The sequence below is a fragment of the Mixophyes fleayi genome, chromosome 1 (genome assembly GCF_038048845.1).
Source record: "Mixophyes fleayi isolate aMixFle1 chromosome 1, aMixFle1.hap1, whole genome shotgun sequence".
Taxonomy (NCBI): Eukaryota; Metazoa; Chordata; class Amphibia; order Anura; family Limnodynastidae; genus Mixophyes; species Mixophyes fleayi.
The window spans coordinates 28,438,356-28,460,620 of record NC_134402.1 but is presented as its reverse complement, the minus strand read 5'-3'; the positions used below and the strand labels follow the sequence as shown (position 1 = coordinate 28,460,620).

The window sequence follows — 22,265 nt, the reverse complement described above, 5'->3', positions numbered from 1 at the left end:
AATTCCTGTATACAAGACTTCTCCCTTGCTGCCTCCCTTCTCTGGAACGATCTGCCCTGCTCTATCAGACTTTCACCTAGCCTATCAAACTTTAAGCGCTCCCTCAAAATCCATCTGTTTAGGTTAGTCTACCCTTCCTCCACCAACGCTGCCCTCCTCCAACCCTCTTTTCTATCTATGCTAACCTTTGTATACCTCACCCACTCCTACTTACGCCTGTGCTTCTTTCCCCTCGGTGTTCTCGTCCCCTTGTCCATCTTGTCGCTCTGTGTCTCCTGTCAGTCTCCCCCTCACCTTTAGATTGTAAGCTCCCTTGAGCAGTGCTCCCTTTTCTAGTGTCCTCCTCCTCCTGCTTACCCTTGCCTTTAGCCCCCCGCCTCTTCTCTCCATTTCATCACTTGACTCCTGCCCCTATCTTTCCTCTTCTCCCGTGCCTCCTCTTCTCCCTCTCTGTCCTAATCCTGTAAATGGTGCCCACTCTACTTGGCACAGGGCACAGGCAAATCCCTTTATTCACTGCCCACATCCCTCCTTCCCTTCCTATCTGTACACTGGAAATCACTTTTCCTTCTTTGCCCTGTGCAACGTTCTCTGCTAAGTTGGTAATTGTTTATACTTGTTGCTAAGTTGATAATTGTTTATACTTATTGCGCTTTTACTGCACTTTGTTTTTGCACTACCCTGTGTGCCATGTAATGTTATCCTGTACTGTTATCCCAAGCTCTATGTACAGCCCTGCGGACTCTTTGTGGCTCCTCATAAATAAAATATAATAATAACAATAATAATAATAATAACAACTAGGGATGTGCACCGGCGACTTTTGAGGTCTCGTGTTTTGTGTTTTGGATCCGGATTTTCATTATTTTTGGGGTTCGGATTTGTCTCGCAAAACACTTGACGAAAGGTCTCGGTTCGGATTTAAGATTTTGGATTCGGATTTTTTTTGGAAAAAACATAAAAAGTTTAAAAATCAAGTTTTTGGGCTTATTTTCACTCCTACGCTATTAGTAACCTCAATAACATTCAATAACAAGCATTTCCACTAATTTACAGTGTATTCTGAACACCTCACAATATAGTTATTAGTCCAAAACGTTGCAACGAGGTATCTTTCTGGACTGCGTAGAGGAGTGGGTCACCACAATATATATAATAAGAAAACCATCAACTTGTATGATTCGCACCAATAAATGTACCTGGACTGCGTAGAGGAGTGGGTCACCACAATATATATTAAAAACCCTGAACTTTTATGATTCGCACCAATAAATGTATTTGGACTGCGTAGAGGAGTGGGTCACCACAATATATATAATAAGAAAACCATCAACTTGTATGATTCGCACCAATAAATGTACCTGGACTGCGTAGAGGAGTGGGTCACCACAATATATATTAAAAACCCTGAACTTGTATGATTCGCACCAATAAATGTACCTGGACTGCGTAGAGGAGTGGGTCACCACAATATATATTAAAAACCCTGAACTTTTATGATTCGCACCAATAAATGTATCTGGACTGCGTAGAGGAGTGGGTCACCACAATATATATAATAAGAAAACCATCAACTTGTATGATTCGCACCAATAAATGTACCTGGACTGCGTAGAGGAGTGGGTCACCACAATATATATTAAAAACCCTGAACTTGTATGATTCGCACCAATAAATGTACCTGGACTGCGTAGAGTAGTGGGCACTGGGCACCACAATAAAAAAATATATAGAAAACCTTCAACAGGTCAGAATTACACCCAAAAATAGTATCTGGACTGCGTAGAGTAGTGGGCACTGGGCACCACAATAAAATATATAAAAAACCTTCAACAGGTCTGCATTACACTGCACATACGGCTGCTCCTCCATCCTCTCCATCATATACATGTTGGAGTTTTAGCGTGTGACAACCTCTTGTTTTTGATAATGTCAGTGCATTTTGAATATTTTTCAATTTGCCCCACACCACTGAATGTACTTTATCTATGATACGCATCTATCTATCTTGACTGCGTAGTGTGGTGGCCCCGGTACACAACTTGGTACCGAGGCCACAATATAATTAAAAAACCCTCCACGGGTCAGAATTCCACCAAAAAAGGGTATGGACTGCGTAGTGTGGTGGCCCCGGTACACAATTTGGTACCGAGGCCACAATATAATTAAAAAATTGGGCATCAACTGTCACCGTTGTTTAATATCTGATACACCTAAATATGGACTGCACAGTGGAGTGGCCCCGGTAGTAAATTTGGTGCCGGGGCCACAATACCTCCTCCAACTTCCAAGTGTAGTGTTTATAAAGACAGACAGCGTCGAAGTGTTATTAGTTGACTTTCTTAACCCTAAAATTGTCCCTGTTGCAAATATTCGTGCAATGGACAGTTACTTTTTTATTGAAAGACTCAAGCTTTCAAGTGTAGTGTTTATAAAATATAAACAACAATACAGTAGTTTTAGAGCACGTCAATACCTCTTGTTTTAAATTATGACAGGGCATTTTACTTTTGGTTTAATCTCTTGAATTTGTTTAAATTTGGTTTTACTTTTTGAACATGGCAAACGACTGTTGATTGGTCATATAATGCAAAAAAAAAAGTTCCAAGATGGAATTGTCCTTGGGCCCTCACACCCACCCTTATGTTGTTGAAATAGGACATGCACACTTTAACAAACCAATCATTTCAGCGACAGGGCCTACCAAACAACTTTGGCTGAAATGATTGGTTTGTTTGGGCCCCCACACCAAAAAAGCTATTCATCTCTCCCTGTACAGACTAAACAGGCTCTACTGAGGCAAGATGTCATCCTCATCCTCAACCTCTGATTCCTCTCCCCCTACAGTGTGTACTTCCTCCTCAACACACATTATCAATTCGTCCCCGCTAGACTCCACAACCACAGGTCCCTCTGTAGTATCTGGAGGGCAGTGCTGTACTTCATTGAGGAATTGATTATTCATTTTTATAAACATCATTTTTTCAACGTTGTGAGGAAGCAACCTCCTTCGCCGCTCACTGACCAGGTTCCCCGCTGCACTAAAAACTCTTTCCGAGTACACACTGGAGGGGGGACAACTCAGGTAAAATAGAGCCAGTTTGTACAGGGGCTTCCAAACTGCCTTTTTTTCCTGCCAGTAACAATATGGACTGTCTGACATGTCTACTTGGATGGTGTCAGCAAAGTAATCATCCACAATTTTTTCTATTGTGACAGCATCCAATGCAGCGAGAGTAGACATGTCTGCAATGGTTGGCAGGTCCTTCAGTCCGGACCAGATGTTATCAGCATCCCCGCCAGTGCCTCTTTTGAGAAAACTGAGCTTTTTCCTCGCAGCCATAGATGTGGAAGAAAATGAGGGTGGAGCTGTTGGCATGTCACGGTCCTCTTCAGAGGACAATCTCCTGACCAGCAGGTCTTTGCACCGCTGTAGACTTGTGTCCGCCGGAAACAGAGACACAACATATGCTTTAAACCGAGGATCGAGCACGGTGGCCAGAATGTATTCCTCTGACTTTAAAAGAGTGACCACCCTCGGATCCTGGCAAAGCGTACGAAGGGCTACATCCACAAGAGCTACATGCTTGGTATAATCGCAATGGCTTACCAGCTCCTCCCTCACTTTCTCCAGCTGCTTCTGCAACAGCCTGATCAGGGGAATGACCTGACTCAAGCTGGCAGTGTCGGAACTGACTTCTCGTGTGGCAAGTTCAAATGGCTGCAGAACCTTGCACAACACGGAAATCAGTCTCCACTGCGCTTGACTGAGGCGCATCCCCACTCCTTTGCCTATGTCGTAGGTGGCTGTGTAGGCCTGAATGGCCTTTTGCTGCTCCTCCATCCTCTGCAGCATATAGAGGGTGGAGTTCCAGCGCGTCACAACCTCTTGTTTGAGGTGATGGCAGGGCAGGTTCATGCTTTTTTGATGTGCCTCTAGTCTGCGGTAGGCACTGGCTGAATGCCGAAAGTGTCCAGCAATTTTGCGCGCCACCGCAAGCATCTCCTGCACACCCCTGTCACTCTTGAGGTAATGCTGCACCACCAAATTAATGGTGTAGGCAAAACATGGGACGTGCTGAATATTTGCCCATATTTAATGCCCGCACAATGTTACTGGCATTGTCTGACACCACAAATCCCCATGAGAGTCTAAGTGGGGTAAGCCACTGGGAGATAATTTCCCTCATTTTCTCTAATATGTTGTCAGCGTTGTGCCTCTTATTAAAGCCTGTAATACACAATGTTGCCTGCCTTTGCACGAGCAGCCATTTTGTAGTTGCTGCTACTGATGCAGCTGTTGCTGTTGCTGCGGAAGGGGATGCATCTACCCAGTGGGCTGTCACAGTCATATAGTCCTTCGTTTGCCCAGAACCACTTGTCCACATGTCCGTGGTTAAGTGGACAGTGGGTACAACCGCATTTTTTAGAGCACTGAGGACACTTGATCGTACTTCTCTGTACATTTTTGGTATCGCCTGCCTAGTGAAGTGGAATCTCGACGGGATTTGGTACCGGGGACACAATACCTCCATCAACCCTCTAAATCCCACTCCACTGATGGCGGACACCGGGCGCACGTCTAACACCAACATTGCAGTTACAGCCGCAGTTATACGCTTTGCAATAGGGTGACTACTATCGTATTTTGTGGTCATGGCAAACGACTGTTGGACGGTCAATTGTTTTGTGAAAGACTTAGCGGTCTTACGACTTCCCCTCTGGGAAGATGACCGACTAACAGCAGCAACAGCAGCAGTGGCAGTAGTAGGCGTACCGCTGCAGGATTCCCGTATTGAGGAGGACTCAGTCTGGCTGCTGACTTGGGCTGCAGGACTGAATCTGATGGAGATTGTGGAGGAAGTTGACAAGGAGGGTGTTGCTGGTGTGTATCCAACTGGACCACGGGATTTAGGTATCCCTGTACCGATGAGGGTCCTAGCCCCAGTTCCTGAACTAACCACTGAACTATGAAGGTTATTCAGGTGACGTATAAGGGAGGATGTTCCTAGGTGGGCAAGATCCTTACCCCTGCTTATTTGAGCTTTACATAAGCTACATATGGCCATACATTGGTTGTCTGGATTTGGATAAAAATAACTACAGACCGAAGAGGTGCATTTTTTGGTCTTCTGACCAGGCATGACGATGGGCTTTTTCATCCCATGGACATCAGCTGTTTCCCCCCCTGGTGCCTCATTTACAATAACCACATCACCATCCTCATCATCAAGTTCCTCCACAGCGCCAGCTACATCATCAATAGGCTCCTCCCGAGCCACCTCTTCCCGTACAGTGATGGGAAGGTCAGGCTTGACAACCACCAACACCCTTGGACTCGCCTTGAGGATTTGTGATAATTTCTCTTTAGAAGGCAGAGTTGTTTGCTGTTTTGTTGCTGACAGCATAACTCTCTTCAATTTTTTGGAGGGGGGGGAGGAGGAGGAGGGATAAGATCCGTGGGTGAAGCTGAACCACTAGTCATGAACACGGGCCAGGGCCTAAGCCGTTCCTTGCCACTCCGTGTCGTAAATGGCATATTGGCAACTTTACGTTTCTCCTCAGATGATTTTAAGTTTCTCTTTTTGCTACTTTTTCTTAACTTGGGCTTTTTGGATTTTACATGCCCTGTACTACGAGATTGGGCATCGGGCTTGGAAGACGACGTTGATGGCATTTCATCGTCTATGTCATGACTAGTGGCAGCAGCTTCAGCATTAGGAGGAAGTGGGTCTTGATCTTTCCCTACTTTATCCTCCAAATTTTTGGTCTCCATTATATGTAGCACAAGATACTGCAGAATGTGTGAACTTGGTAATATTGCAGTACCAATGGACTTATACTGCTGGATTGGTTTTGCAAATTTGGTTATAATTATATATTTTTTTTTTAATTTTTAATTTTTTTTTACTTTTGTTTTATTTTTTAAAAACTTGGGAATAATGGGGAAATAACTATGCCCTTAGAAGCACAGAGCACAGGACACAGCACCACTGGACTGAACAGGACACGGCACAGGACCCAGCAGCACTACGGAACTCAGCAGGACAGAGCACAGGACACAGCACCACTGGACTGATACTGCAGAATGTGTGAACTTTGTAATATTGCAGTACCACTGGACTTTTACTGCTGAATGTGTGAACTTGGTAATATTGCAGTACCAATGGGCTTATACTGCAGGATTGGTTGTGTAAATTTTGTGGTAATTAAAAAAAATTAAATTAGTTTTTGGTATTTTTTTAAATAACTTTTTTTTATTTTTTTAAACACAGGGGAATATTGGGGAAATAACTATGCCCTTAGAAGCACAGAGCACAGGACACAGCACCACTGGACTGAACAGGACACAGCACAGGACCCAGCAGCACTACTGAACTCAGCACAGGACACAGCACCACTGACTGATACTGCAGAATGTGTGAACTTTGTAATATTGCAGTACCACTGGACTTTTACTGCTGAATGTGTGAACTTGGTAATATTGCAGTACCAATGGGCTTATACTGCAGGATTGGTTGTGCACATTTTGTGGTAATTAAAAAAATTAAATTAGTTTTTGGTATTTTTTTAAATAACTTTTTTTTATTTTTTTAAACACAGGGGAATATTGGGGAAATAACTATGCCCTTAGAAGCACAGAGCACAGGACACAGCACCACTGGACTGAACAGGACACAGCACAGGACCCAGCAGCACCACTGACCTCAGAAGGACAGAGCACAGCACACAGCACCACTGGACTGATACTGCAGAACACAGCACAGCACAGCACAGCACAGCACAGCACAGAACTAAACAGCACAGCACAGAACTAAACAGCACAGCACGAGATCTACCAGGACAGAGGACCACCTAACACACCCTCCCTCTACCCTGATCAATGCCCGAGTGAAGATGGCGGCGACTAGCGGGGAATTTATAGGATCCGAGTATCGCGAGATCCGACAACGGGATTATGAGTCAGAGCCTCAGTTTCAGATTTGAATTTGGCGCCAATACCCGGATCTGTCTCGGATCCGACTCGGATCGGCAACGTTCGGGTGGGCTCGGATTTCAGAAATCCGAGTGCGCTCATCTCTAATAACAACCAGCAAAAAGGTTGGGTACCTTTTGGTCATGAGGACCAATGCAAACTTGCTTTTGCTATTCCCCATTTGTCATTGTAGAAAGAAAATAAGTTGTAAGATGTAAAAACTATTGTCATTTTGCCATCGGCCATGTGTCAGGTAAACATTAAGAACTGAATGGCCCTAGGTAGTACAGGTATACCTGTTTGGTTACCAGGTTACTGCCTCTGGGATTTTCCTATCTGCATCTGTCATAGCATGCCTGCAGCCCTACACTATATGGTGGGAGCAGTAGCTGGTTCTGAGGGTGCAGCTTTTGGGCCTTTGGAGGATACTAGGACAACAAAGTCTTACATTTGTACAACAGAGGAGCACTGCGTACAGAATTTCCATATGTTAGTTGAACAAAGCACCTCTATTGTAAATATTTTGTGGCCACAAATGGACATATCTCACAGTCTCCATATAAGGATTTATAAAAACGCATCAGTCCTGAAAAATATAAATACAATGAATAACTTTATTGTTAAAGTACATGAAATGCTAACAATCCTGTGACTCTTGGAAAAGTGGAGGTGTTGCCCATAGCATCCAATCAGATTCTAGCTATCATGTTCTAGAATGTGCTAGATAATTAATAGAGAGAATCTGATTGGTTGCTATAGACAACACCTCCACTTTTCCATTTTAGAAGTTTTCGGTTTCTTTCTGCTAGTCATGGGGAGGAGGATTTGTCTAAAAGAAAAAAAAAAATCACCAGGTGTGAACATTATAATATGGTTCACGCGTAACTTTGTTGCCTACTTAACTACAAGCTAATGTCTACTGCTAACTGTCATATCTGACGGGTGAATGTAAGATGGCGGTTGTAGGCGTAACTGAGCCGCTTTGACCGATGGCATCTGCCGGAGTTTACATTTAACATTCAAGCTTTGCACCTGGAAGCATAGACATTCTGCTGGCACCGACGGTAATGGTTTTTCCCAACTTGTGTGGTTCCTGGCCACGGGAATCACACGGTTCTGCTAGTTAGGGGAAAAGCTGTTTATTGCTATAATACATTTTATGGGTCGAGTTCTTTTATAAGGGAATTTTCAAGAATTACCCAGTCTGTGACTCAGTGGTAATTGCAGTAGAAACTCTAAAGTTGCAATAACCTTACCATGGTGGAAACCAGAGTTTTGAAATGTCCAGCGTAGATCATGGAACATATTCCTAACATCAGTGCCTCAACGAAAATGTGGAAAGGAAAAGATGTTGCAATTGTTAGTTTCACAAGGAGTAAAAACAGATGATTGAAAGTCATTACCGGTGATCCAAGTTAAAGAGATACTGTACTGAGAATGACATATAAGAGAAGATGAACACGTGGACCTGATATTTCCAACATTATGGACGGGACGCAGTTAAATATGTAGAGGTAGGAGTAGTTGTAACCCCTTGGCTGGACATTTTCACAGAATTAAGGGCAGCTGGGGCAGCACGGTGGCTCAGTGGTTAGCACTTCTGCCTCACAGCACTGTGGTCATGAGTTTGATTCCTGATCAATGTCTTATCTGTGAGGAGTTTGTATGTTCTCCCCGTGTTTGAGACTCACTTAGAGTTGGATAGATTTACGTCAAAAGCGCAGGCGTAAAATATGGTGTGAATAGGGATATGTTTAAAGCATATCAAGATATGTATACTGGGGACACCATTCATTATCATCATTAACTTGATGCCACCGCCATCTTCAAGTAAGTCTTCCAGCAGTATCGCTCATAGGCTGGGCTGGTAGCAGCAATTTTAGGAGGGAGAACAGCATGAAGTCTGTCCGTAAAACTTACAACTAGCTGACAGAGTGTGCTGATGACTCTATAACAGGCAAACCCGCAGTGTGGGGTCCCTGGCTCATCATGTCATACAACCCCCAGCCTGATTAGCGGGGGAATTGGGCCCGCAAGAAAATGCCCCATCTAGAGACTAAATACCCCTCTGCTGAATGCACTTGGGCTCCTCCCACTTGCTGGTGGGCGCTAGGGTAATAAAGAGCTAAATTAAATATTTCAGCATTGCTTGTTGGTAGCAGTAAGACCTAGACTGCTTGGGTATGTTGGCACTTGTAGAACCACCCATGGCTGCCAGCTCATGCTCTGGCATCAGGGCCTACTAAAACCTGTAGTGCACCAGGAAAAATGTTGTAAAAATAAAGTGAAAAAACATTTATTAAAACTAACATTCCCCACACACACCCTCCTTTACCCATTTATTAGTCACCTAAATCTAGTTGTTTCATCTTGTCTCTTCCAGCTTGTAATCAATTGAGAAATAATCAGAAACCCTGCTCTGGCAGCCATGGGTAGGCTGACACTTGTAGTTCTACAAGCGCCAGCACACACAAGCACAGGAAAAATGCTGATTTATCTATCTTCTACCAATTATGACGTTGACAGGAGGAAGTCACGCTGTGAGTTTCCCTGTTATAATGTAATCAGAGCAGCCTTCCCTCCCCGTTCCGCCCCTCCAGATGTCTAGGGCTCCCATGTGTCCTGTTTTTTTCAGTATTGTCCCCGTATTTACCTCAAATCTTTTACTCATAAAACTCATTTTCCCATAAGTACAAGTTCTTGCGAACCCAAATTAACAGTGTAAGTTGGAAGAAGTTCCTATAACTGTTTTAACTTATTTGGGACGTAAGAGAAAGTACTTGATGGCCCGCACAAACTACGGTTGTTCAAGGTTTAAATTCAAAATGATAAGAGCTCTAATAAAAGTGTCACATGCCAATCACACTGGCAACGATCTATAATATGTATTGTTTGTTTGCTTTTTTTTGACAAATTCCTGATGAATAATATACATAACAGACTGGAGAGTTTACACTGTACCTAATATGGTTATCATGTGCTCTGTCACACACCTGCAGCAGGTTACCATGTTTGGAGAGAGGGACTTCCTAACTAAACACACGTGGTTAGCCCATAATTGCTAGAGGAGAGCAGAGCTTGGAAAAATGGGTTTGGTAAATTAATATTAGTGTTCATATTAAATATTTCTATGCTAGTAAAATTTACATGCCAAGATTTAGCTGCTGCTTTAAGATAATCCAAAAACGTTGGGATCATTGATTACCTTCTATCTTCATTCCTGTCAAACTGGTGCCGGTCATCTGTGGTACCAAAACATACTGGTAGGTTAATTGGGTGCTCTCTAAATTGACCCTAGTCTGTGTGTGTGTGTGTGTGTGTGTGTGTGTGTGTGTGTGTGTGTGTGTGTGTGTATGTTAGGGAATTTAGACTGTAAGCCCCAATGGGGCAGGGACTGATGTAAGTGAGTTCTCTGTACAGCGCTGCGGAATTAGTGGCGCTATATAAATAACTGATGATGATGATGATGATGATGATTTTATCCTCCAAATAACTTTATTATGATGAAGATAGGTCAGGGAGTACAGTGGAGTAAAATATTCCTTCGACCACTGACTTCAGACAATTTACCACTTTTTCTGTTAAAAATAATATCATAATCATTGGTTTTTTTTTATGGCTCCATCGATTCCACAGTGGTGGACAGACAGCATTACAGAGCATGCGAAATAAAACGGGACCATAAAACAGAGCATGTATAACAGATCACACGAAAGTCATAAAAGTTCAGCTTAAACAAAAATAGAACATTTGTACCTGTCCTACGTCCTGTACCTAGGACAGGTACAAATGAGGTAGACTAAGAAAGCGTCGGACATCAGACAAAGGGAAGAGAGGTCCCTGCTTGTTAGATCTTATATTCTAGAGGGGGGGGGGGGGCCTAGATGAAGTTCTCGGGGCAGGGGTGAGAGGAGCAGGTCAGAATGCAGAGGACAAGCAGGACTGTTTGTATGATGTATGAGAGAGCAGCTTGAATTGAATTCTGGAGAAAATGGGAAGCCAGCTTTGTAGTGTGGTACAGTGGAACAGAAGCAACGAGAGAGGACTATTGGTCTCACTGCAGCATTTAGAACTGATTGTAGAGGGAAAAGAGGGGCGAGGGAAAGGCCAGTTAGCAGAAGAAAGTAGTAGTCAAGAAGACAAGAAATGACGAGGGAGTGAATGAAGGAGGGGAGAAGATTCTAAGAGGGAGGAAGATGGTGAGTTTAATTTCGGACATACAGATTTTGGAAAAGCATTGGGACATCCAGTTGGAGATTGTGGAGAGGCGGTTGGAAACAAGGTATAGCATAATGGGGGAGAGAGGTATATTTGAGTGTCATCAGCATAGAGGTGGTAGTTGAGGCCGAAGGAATGAATGAGTTCACCAATAGAAAAGACATAAAGAGAGAAAAGCTAAAGGCCAAGAATAGAGCCTTGAGGGATTCCAAGAGACAGGAACTTTAGGGAAACGTGATTCAGAGTTCGAAACACTGAACGAGTGACCGGAGAGGTAGGATTTGAATCAGGAGAGTTGTTGTGAAGGCCAAGGGAGGGAGGATTGTTGAGGAAAAGAGCGCAGTCAACAGTGACAAAAGTTGCAGAGAGGTCAAAGCGTATCAACAGTACTTTGGTGAGGGCAGTTTAGGTAGAGTGCAGAGGGTGGAAACCTTATATAAGGATGTCAAAATCAGAGTGAGTGGAGAGAAAATGGGTCACAATCCAGGAAAGGAAAAGTATAGACTTAAAAGGAGCAGAAATAAAAGGCGGGAGCTGGAGAATGTGGAGAAAATAGTTGCTTGAGAAAAGGAGAGATGAGCCCGTGTTTGAAGTCGGAGGGGAAAGTGCCAGTGGAGTGGGACAGGTTAAGAGGTGGGCTGGGTGCTGGCAGGGAGTCGGTGAAAGGGAGTGAAAGAGATGGGAGGGAGTATGGTCGAGGGGGTATAGGAAGAGAAGACCTAGAGGACCACAGGTGCGGTAACAGAAGTGAAGCAGCTGATGGTGGGTTAAGCCGGGTGTACCAAGGGCCAGCAGGGTGTAACAGAGGACAGTCTTTTATTGCTCTCTGAAGTTCCCACCATCCTAAACACCAGGGGGTAAATGTATGAAGCTGAGAGTTTTCCGGCGAGTTTGAAAAGTGGCGATGTTGCCTATAGCAACCAATCAGATTCTTGCTGTCAATTTGAAAAATGTACTAAATAAATGATAGCTAGAATCTGATTGGTTTTTCAAACCCACCGGAAAACTCTCAGCTTGATACATTTACTCCCAGGAGATCATATTAAAAGACACAATATGAATGTTTAAAAGCAGTGGGCAGCAGATAAGCAGGTTTTGGTTTCATATTTTCTGATAACTATTTGCTGCAAAATCTCTCTTGAATCTATTGTTCGCAGCAAAATGACATCTACCCCAGATAAAAGCCCCAAGGGACCACTCTGATTTTATTACAAACCATATATTAATCAGACAAAAGAGCTTCATCCCTTTCCCCGTGTTTAATGGTTAAATTCCCCAAGAGAGTCGTTGCTTTAATGTATAAAATGTTTCACACCGTGACTTTCAGGAAACATTTCCCAAACGTATCACATGAAAAAGTGCAGAGGGGGGGGGAGCCCTGCAGTCCAGCACTTAGCAAATCCTAATATGTTTAGTCAGCATTCTAAGATTTATTTTTATTGGAGGAAGTTGGACCAACTGGCACACAGGCGGTTCCAATAATTCCTCCAAAAAAAACCCTCAAAGTAAATGGTTGTTGAACGCTGCCTTAAACTATGAGGTCTTAAGGTTGCAATCATTGTTGGACAAAGGGGACCCTCTTGAGGGATAAATAGCACAGTTCCTCCTTTTCTCCTCACTAGAACAGTGCAGCTGCCAGCAGACGCAGGTGTCCTAGACTGACAGAGCCTTACGAAATAAAACTTGTAAGTAGTGACCAACTTTCTAATATCCACATACACTGCTAGAGGATGAGGAAAGAAATCTGAGCCTGCATTTGTACTTTATTTTACGCTGTTCAAGCATCCTGCCTCCGTTGGGCTGTAGCAAGCAGTAGTACTATATTTTAAACTAGTAATTTTCAAAGTAAGTTACATAATTTAATCATTAAATCATATGTTTCGTATTAGAAGTTTTGTATATTTCAATTTATTTTTTTTAACATGCATTTAACATTTTATTTGTTTTAACAGACATCTAAACTACTGCTGGCAGGTTTTTATTGTTTTACAAGGCTTTGCATTTTTGTTCTGCTTTTTAAACAGACTTCTGCAATTTAAATAAAAAATATTTAATGACTTATTGAATTTGGAATGAACGCAGAGTGATCTATTTCTCTGTTGCTTTTCTACAGATTGCTGCTAAATGTTTTGTGAATGTTTTAAAACTTGTGTATTTAGTGATTCCTTTGTGTCATTTCCTTTTTTGTTTTTGTGCGGACAGTGGAAAACATGATACCGTTGTACAAGTCCTACCAAGTCTTCCTGACCGCGTTATCAATCGTGGGTTATTCCAGCTGTCTTCCCTTGAGTGAAGATGCTATTTGCACTGCAGAAGAAATTGCTAAGTATAGCATAATCTTTACTGGTAAATGGAGTCAGGCTTCGTTCCCTAAACAATATCCCCTGTACAGGCCCCCGGCTCAGTGGTCATCTTTGTTAGGTAAGTAATTACTATACTCTGAGGAATACACATACATACATGTACTTACAGATCGGGCTGATAAAAATCTCATCTAGATTCTCCAATGCTGCACAGGGCAATTACAGCAGCAATTGTTTTATCCCCCACTTTCCAAAGGACAGAATGATCCATTTCTATCTCTTCTAATCACAGCCTGTCTTAGCTGTCAGTCATATGTCTTGGTTATATGACAGTACAAATAGCTTAAGGGAGAGTCTATAAAAAGCCTGTCATTGGTTATGGAATACGTGTTTAAGGCTCTGCTATGGAAAAATATTATTTTTGTTCTTAACGATATACCATATAATTTTATTATATTTTCATTGTGGGAGGTGATCTCATAGAAACACTATAAATTGATAGTATAAGCTCTAAAGTATTCATTGTTATTATCCTTACAATTTATATATTACTAGTTAAAATGAAACGACTGAACTTTGATTAGTTAGTTTAATTACCGTTTCAGTGGACGTTAATTATTATTATTTTTGTCTGTGGCACAGACAGTTTAATGCAGCACTGTACACAAGTTATTTTCTTGCGCAGGTCATGGATCAACCTTCTGAAAACTGTTTGTGCTTATGTTATTATGTTTATGTATCAATATGCTAACAATGTGTTAAAGGCTAATCCGCGTTTACTTCTTACTAATAAATGAAATCTACTTAATGATATAAACATGCTAAACAAAAAATTGTACACCTGTCTGTAAGGGTTATGCTCACTCCCAGTGATTGGCTGACACAAATCTCTATCAGCCAATCACATGCCTATGAAGGGCAGAACACCATTTAAACTGCCTCTAGAATTGCTTCTGACAATCAGGAATACAGTAATGAGAAGGGTCAGTCAGTACCGCATTGATTAATGTTCTTCCTGTAATATTGGGACAGGTTATCAGTGTGTTCAGGTCAGAACCCCTCCTATTTCTAGTGCTAGCATTGTTCATTGAGCACAAAACAGGAGGCTTGAGCAAATGCAATAGCTGCTTATAGACATAACACTCTTAAAATGTGAGCAGCTCTGGTACAAACAATTAGAATGATATACTGGTTAAAAATATTCGACTAGGAAATGCTAACTATTGGCATGTCCAATTTAATCTTAAAGTTCAGCTACAGACTTTTGGGTCCCCACCTCCAAAGCTGCAATTTTATAGGCTGACGGGCAGCTGAGTGACAACAGAAATTAATAATGATTGCGCTGGTGGCTGGTTATCCAATCAGGAGCCACCGTCACTGACACACCTCCCTTTGATGCATCAATTTCTTTATCTGAGGTGGTCATTGTTGGAGGACTCTAAATCAGTGGCTATATCAAGGTAAAGGTTTGGGTCCCCATGGAATCATCCCTACCTTACTTTTAATGATAAATGGGGTGAATGTTCATATCTGGATTTTCCATTTATTCTATAATCATGTGTTTTGCCTTATAGTTTGAATTATATTACTGAATAATGTGAATGGCATCAGTGTGAGATTTATGGAGGACAAGCCTTTATAACATGAAAACAATGTTGACACTTTGAGATGTATTTAGTTGTTTTCTCTAGTCGTCATTGGGTATATTTGCTTTTACTTCTTTGCACCGAACAAGTTAAAAGTTTTCTGCTGCCCTGACATTATCTCCTATACTTCTGGATGAGGTTTGTGGTGATTTACAAACAGCTCAGCTTGAGAAAGTCCAGCCGCACTACATGACAATATGTTTCTCTCATCCAACAGGAGTGAGTCATAGTTCTGACTACCACATGTGGAAAAGGAATAACCATGCCAGCAATGGGGTGCGGGACTTTGCAGAGAAAGGGGAAGCCTGGTCATTGATGAAAGAGATAGAGGCAGCCGGGGAGAAAATCCAGAGTGTGCATGGCATTTTCTCTGCCCCATCCATCTCCAGTGGGACAGGACAGACCACAACTGAGCTAGAGGCACATTCTAGGCACCCTTTTGTAAGTATTTGGGTTTGATCTAAAGAAACAACAGTTATATTTCCACGTTTTAGGCATGCATTATCTCATTTTCAAAATCTATCTTTTGGGTGCAAAGTATGGCTTCCAGTAGCAAACACACATGCTCACAGCATGTCATTGAGGGCATAGGGGGAAGATGGGTGGGGTGATTTTACAATATGCAGAGCAGACAGAACTCAGAGGGGAGTTCCAAAGTCTCTCTGCTCACTACTTCATGTGCCATGTGGCTGTGGTTGCCATGGTAGTCATAATAACACTAAGCTCAATTATAAATCATTAACAGCAGTCTGAAGAAACACGCCATGGAAACGTGGTAAATGCCAAGATTCTTGTTGTAGACTGCTGCAGTGATTTGTGTTAGAAAGGGCGCCTATTTTTTTCATGGGATTGACGCTTTAATAAAGATTAACTAGCAACCTAAAAATGACCTCATGTGATCAGACCCATGTCTGCATTCTAAGATCCTCAAATACTCACTTAGGAAAGTTTCATATCTCCACAATGCGATAACTGACTGCTAGTGACACACAGTAATGCAAATTCTCGGTGTGTTTGGCTCATATTATATTCTATATTTACATGTAGTTAATTAGAACTGTGCTATTATTTTAAAATGATAATAATTTCTCTTGACACACTACAATTATGATCACACCATTAATGCAGCTTCTGAAACTCCAGCAATGATGTAAGATATAACTCCCGAAGAAGAGAGAAACTGTATAACAAATTCAGATCTTAAAATGAATAATAATAATAATATTGTATGGCCTTCACATGTGCCAGGATGGTCCTTTATTTACACCAAAAATCTTTAACAAGGCTTATTTACCCCTATCTCAGATTCCCAATGCATCAAAGTTATCAGGAAAGGGGGCAATAGGTTCCTATAACTGTTTTACCTTATTTGAGACCTATAGTGCAGTATAGGCAGGCCCGGTGCTCCCATTAGGCAAGGTTAGGCACTTGCCTAGGGCGCCGGGCTCTGGAGGGCGCCACAAGAATGTAAATTACTTTAAAACTGTGCGGCGACCGCTGACCATACCTGTCACGGCCGCCGCACAGCATTCAGATGCACGGGGGAGGGGGCAGAGGCTATTGCTCACCACCGCCGCCTCTCTGTTCCGTCTCCTCCCCTCCACTCACTAGTGTCAGTGAGTGGAGGGGAGGAGACGGAGCAGAGAGGCGGCGGTGGTGTGACAAGGTAAGGAAAGACGGGGTGAGGGGGGAGGAGGGCGTCAATTTTTGCGGGGGGGGCGGCGCCAATTTTTTCAAAATGCCTAGGGCGCCATGGACCCTAGCACCGGCCCTGAGTATAGGTGGAATTTACAGTATGTGCTAACATTAGATCAGAGAGGTTGCCCCGTTTTTCATTTCATTATGGGGTTTCAAAGTTTGTGTCATTGTACTTAAAGTTAAGTAACACTAAAGGCATCATGACAACACCACCAAGTACTCAACTCGTCTAGCAGCTGAGAAACAAAATCAACATATGTATCTCCAGCCCAAGCAACCAATACTTTCATCACTGAGAATACTGCCTCACCAACTTCTTCCTCTCATCCCATTCTTCACCAAGAAGAATGGGCCTCAAGAGAGTTCCGCCACTGGTTGTGCCAGAGGCGGAACTCTCGAGGTGTGGGTCCCGCTGCAGGGAAGTGCGGAGGAGGGAACCGCGGCTCGCTAGTTCCGACCCTCTGCTTCTGCCATGCACCGGGCCCCATTATCTCCATGGGCCCTGGCGCACCAATGCTAGTTCCACCACTGGGTTGGGCATCAGTGGTTTAGCTGTTACCACTTTGTTAAAATTGGATTATGTTCTTCGAATGTAATTCTCACTAAGCCTGTACATATTTCCCCATGATTAGGTGTCATTCATGGTGAGGATCGTGCCAAGTCCTGACTGGTTTGTGGGAGCCGATACTTTAAACCTCTGTAATGGAAAAGAGTGGAGACAGACGGTGTCACTAGATCTTCATCCCTACGATGCCGGAACAGACAGCGGATTCACATTCTCTTCACCAAACTATGCCACCATCCCACAGGACACTGTTACAGAGGTAAGTGATATAACAGACAACAGACTCTTTTGGGGACAGACAGAAGAAAGCGTATAGAGCTGACGTGTGGTGGGCGGGAGAGCGACACAGAGAGAACACATGGATGGAATATTGCAAGAAATGAAATTAGCGACAGTGGTACAGAGCAGATGGAGATGGGCATGAAGAAGGGCATTTTGCTGTTGGTGAAAGGGCATCGCAGTTAACACAGAGCAGCTGGTTGAGATAACAACTTAAACTAGAGATGAGTGAAATTTTCAAAACTCTACTGCACAATATTTGTCTTGTTCCACATTTGGCCGTAAAGTTTTTGCACCTGTAGATTTTATCCCCCACAGAGCAGAATGCAATACCCGTTGTCCTATCAAGCCCTATTCACAGACTATTAATTCTATGTAATGTATCTTTACAAATACAGTGCAGAATGATCACAGAGCTGAGTAGTGACCCAAAAGCGGAACGTGAAGACTGTATAGGCCTCCGCACCTCTGCCTGATATGCCACAATGTCACTCATCTCTATGAAAAACTTCCTAGGAGAGCATTAGGCTACACGTGGTTCTAAACCACCTGTGCAGTAATCCATGTGTTCCAGTAGACAGAAAGAGGCACTGGTACTGCTGGTCATTAGCGCATATAAGAAAATGAACTGTCCATATACATTTACGTTTTAAAATAACAAGGGACATGGAGGCTAAAGAAAATTACTCGTCCTTTTTATCAAACCACCTGCCCCCCCTTCCCCCCGTTAATCCAGCATTGCACTAAAAAGCTGGTTTGCACAGCCGGTCCTTTAGAGATTAATGATCTCTAATTCTGTTGTATCACCCCCTGCATCTCTCCTCCCTATGCTGACGAAAAACAGTACACAGGATGAAACCTGCTCATTAGTGTAGGAATTGTCACCTGTATGTTCCTATGTGACAAGGATGTAGGCTTCACAATTATAAAGCTTGATTCTTCACACTTGGTATAATAATTATTAGTATTAGGAACATGTGAATTATCTGTTGTTCTTTTATTTATTTATTAGAAAATTGATCATTTATTTTAATAAGACTGACAGGGCCTGCTGAGACTTGTAGTTCCACAACAGCTGGAGAGCCATACTACATGCTATATACAAATCTACAGAAAGTGTTTTATTCTGTCCTCCTGGTTTTGTGTGAAGTTATGATATATGCATTTTTACATAAAAAAATCTAAAGTTCTCATTTCTGTCCAAAATGCTAACACATGTCTAAATAAACTATTAAAAAAGTGTTTAAAGTTCTATTAAATCTGGAAATAAAATTGCAAATTTGAAAATATTTCTCTCTTTGACAGATTACATCGTCCTTGCCAAATCATCCGGCAAACTCATTCTTTTATCCCAGGTTAAAGAGCCTGCCGCCAATTGCAAAAGTGACATTTACTAAACTCAAAGGCAAGATAACATCGTTTCTTGATATAGCATCAAACGTGACTACTACGGGAAATGAGATAGAGGAAAATGTCTCAGGTAAAGACTGTCTTTTTCTATCCAGATAGGGGTTATCGTAAAGAGAAGACTTTCGTCATGAAATAGTTATTAGGAGTAAATGATTCAGCTCTTGGTTATATTTGTTCATAGTAAGATGATGCTTAGAAAATGTTGCAATTAAAGTCAGTGTTTTTGTTTATTGTACAGGGGAAATATATGTTATATCCCTTAGATTGTACGCTCCTCTGAGCAGGGCCATCTCTCCTCCTGTTTCCACCACTTCTAACTCTGCTCTCCAGCTACTTAGCCCTCCTCCTCAAAGGTCCTCCACCCCACATCCACTTTCGCTCCCTCCTCCCCCCTGGGGGTCTCCCTGTCTTCCACGCCCCCCTTCTTGGGCCCCGTCATTTTTGGATCCTCCCTCCCCCTTCCCCGCCCTCTCTAGCTGTGCATTGAGCGTACTGAGTTGCTGTGTTTACTGTACTGTGCTGTCTCCCATTGTATTGTGATTTTGTTTGTCTCTGTACGGCGCTGCGGATGCCTTGTAGCGCCTTATAAATAAATATTAATAATAAATATTAATAATATACAGATTTAAGTTGATCTCCCTCCACTTTGCTATGAATATGCATTCATCTATGCAGGTTTACATTATAAAAATAGGATATAAAAAATAGGGTTAGTGTATCTTTAAGGGAACAGGTAAAACTGACTATTCAAAATTATTTATATGTTGACCAATATTATTTAGGATATGTTGCTTGTACATACATACACATGATAGTGCAGGCTTACTGTTTTATCTAGTTCTTGTAGCACCCTCTTGTGGCAAGATGTTAAAACATCCCAATCACCTTGGGCCTGATTCATTAAGAAAAGTTAAGCAAAAGTAAGTAAGGCAAAACCATGTTGCAATGGAGGGTGAGGTAAATTTAAAATGCGATGACAGATTTATATTTGGGGTAGGGCATGTCCTAGATCAACTTTAAATTTCAGTGTACAAATAAGCTATGAAGTATTTGTGTGCTACATGAAAAAACGGGCAGTATTTTTCTTATGTGCAAAATAATAAACTAATTTGCACCCCTTGCATTGCAACATGGTTTTGTCCAGAAAACTTAAGTAAACTTACTCAATTTTTTGCTTAACTTTCCTTAATGAATCAGGCCCAATTATTAAGTAAAATGTGTCTATTTAACAAGATGCTGCATAATACTACAGCCATTAACATGGAGGCACTTTTATAAGGTACTGTACATACAGGGAAAATACATTATAAGCAGCATGGATTTTCACTTTGCTTTTTTATTTATAAGGAGATATAGTTTATGTTAAGTTTTAGTTTTATCCTGCAGGCGTCTTTTGATTCTCAGTGTAAAGTATACATCCTGGTGTGCCCTGGTAGACATACTGCAAAGGTTCATTATGTTAGTAAGTTTTACTTGTGTGGTTTCCTTGAACCAACCAGCTGTTTGCTTATGGTTGCAATAGAATTTTGACTTTGAAATTGTTATAAAAGTTGCAACTTATTTATGCAAAAAAAAAAGAAAATTAAACATTTTTGACCAGTCCAAGTTACATTGTTGCACGCGGAGGGTACATTTCATAAATTTTTATTACTGCAATGCTCTCATAATATTGATAGCAATGTGGTGGATGGGAATGATTAAATATTGAAGGTCTGTGTCTTTCAGAAACACCTCTGGACTGTGAGGTCTCTGTGTGGTCATCCTGGGGTCTCTGTAAAGGTAGTTGTGGATCTGCTGGAGTGAAGAGCAGAACTAGGTACATTCGCCTGAAACCGGCCAACAACGGAACGGCTTGTCCATCTCTAAGCGAAGACAGAGAATGTCAACCAGAAAACTGCGTATAGGAAGTAATGAATGGATAATAACTTATTTTAGACGTAGAACCAATGCATTAGTTGTAAATAATACCCGAGACTATATAAATGCATTATTTGATGGTTATTATTTGGTGGTTCTAAATGCACCAGTAGGTTAGGACTTAAGATATAAATGTGGGAAACTGAAGATGAAAACTCATTTTAATATAACTTGTGTTTTTATTATTTTTTATTTTTCCATCAAATTCACTTTTTTTTAACCATTTATAATGTCTAATCAAAAAACCTCTTTACCCACACACAGCACAAAAACAATCACACTCCCAACCCAAGATAACCAGACATAAGGATGAGACATAGTAAAATGCCAGACTGAGATAATAGGATCATTATTTGGAAATAATTTGCATACTGTTCTGATTTTCGGTGGGATTGTCCCACTGTCCTGTGGTTGGCACATTCGTCCCACTCATGCAAATTTGGGAGGATTCCCCCCGCTCCACCTTAGTGAGCGGTTGCCTCACACACTAAAACAGGGGCTTGTGGTGTGTGTCAATTCAAGGGTGTTTTTAGGGGAGAGGAGGAGGGTTGGTGGTGCCTAGTTTTTTAGTATTGCTAACCCCTTCCCCTCCTGGGTGTAGGCCATGCCCGAACGTGACGTGGACCACCCCATTTAGCAGAAGACAAGGCCTGATTTACAGATTTTAAATAATTGTTCTGTTAGTTTTCCTAGTTATTTTGCACCCTCTTGTGACCGGTTAATGTTTAAACATCTGTCTTGCTTAAATGGAAATGTCCCTATTTAATTATACGCTGTATATATTAGCTCAAATATTGAAAATGTTTTGACAATATGTTGTGATTAAATACAGATTTTAATTTGTCATGTTTCTGAAAAGCTCTTGTTAATAATTACTTTTAGTGTTAGAGATGACAGGAATAATGTGAGTAAGAAGGTGTGTGGGATTTACTAACGTGAAATTACAACAACACAGCGCATCTCTACTTAAGCTTTCATAGTTACTGTCCATCTGTCCAGGCGGAACTAGGCAGCTGTGGGCCCCGGTTCATTGAGACAGTGAGGAGGGAACCAGGGCCCTTGGCCCCATTATTTGCATGAGCCCCGGTGCATTGAGGCGTTGAGGAGGGAACCAGGACCCTTGGCCCCATTATTTGCATGAGCCCTGCTGCATTGAGGTGGTGAGGAGGGAACCAGGGCCCTTGGCCCCATTATCTCCATGAGCCCTGGTGCATTGAGGCAGTGAGGAGGGAACCAGGGCCCTTGGCTCCATT

At 42.1% G+C, this 22,265-nt stretch overlaps 1 protein-coding gene across 1 annotated transcript; it reads left to right on the top strand.

Annotated features, from left to right (window-relative positions):
- The first annotated feature begins 13,398 nt into the window (after positions 1 to 13,398).
- SPON2 (spondin 2) lies at positions 13,399 to 21,793 on the top strand. The gene is made up of 5 exons (XM_075188618.1): positions 13,399 to 13,615; positions 15,361 to 15,584; positions 17,474 to 17,665; positions 18,991 to 19,165; positions 20,821 to 21,793. The coding sequence occupies exons 1-5, from the start codon at positions 13,405 to 13,407 to the stop codon at positions 20,997 to 20,999; spliced, it is 981 nt and encodes a 326-aa protein (XP_075044719.1). The 5' UTR covers positions 13,399 to 13,404; the 3' UTR covers positions 21,000 to 21,793.
- The last annotated feature ends 472 nt before the right edge of the window (positions 21,794 to 22,265 follow it).

Excerpts from the sequence above, each read along its gene's own strand:
- SPON2 (XM_075188618.1), top strand. The coding sequence starts at position 13,405 with ATGATACCGTTGTACAAGTCCTACCAAGTCTTCCTGACCGCGTTATCA. Across the intron at positions 15,585-17,473 it reads CACATTCTAGGCACCCTTTT|GTGTCATTCATGGTGAGGAT; the intron begins GTAAGTATTTGG and ends CCCCATGATTAG. Across the intron at positions 17,666-18,990 it reads CACAGGACACTGTTACAGAG|ATTACATCGTCCTTGCCAAA; the intron begins GTAAGTGATATA and ends TCTCTTTGACAG.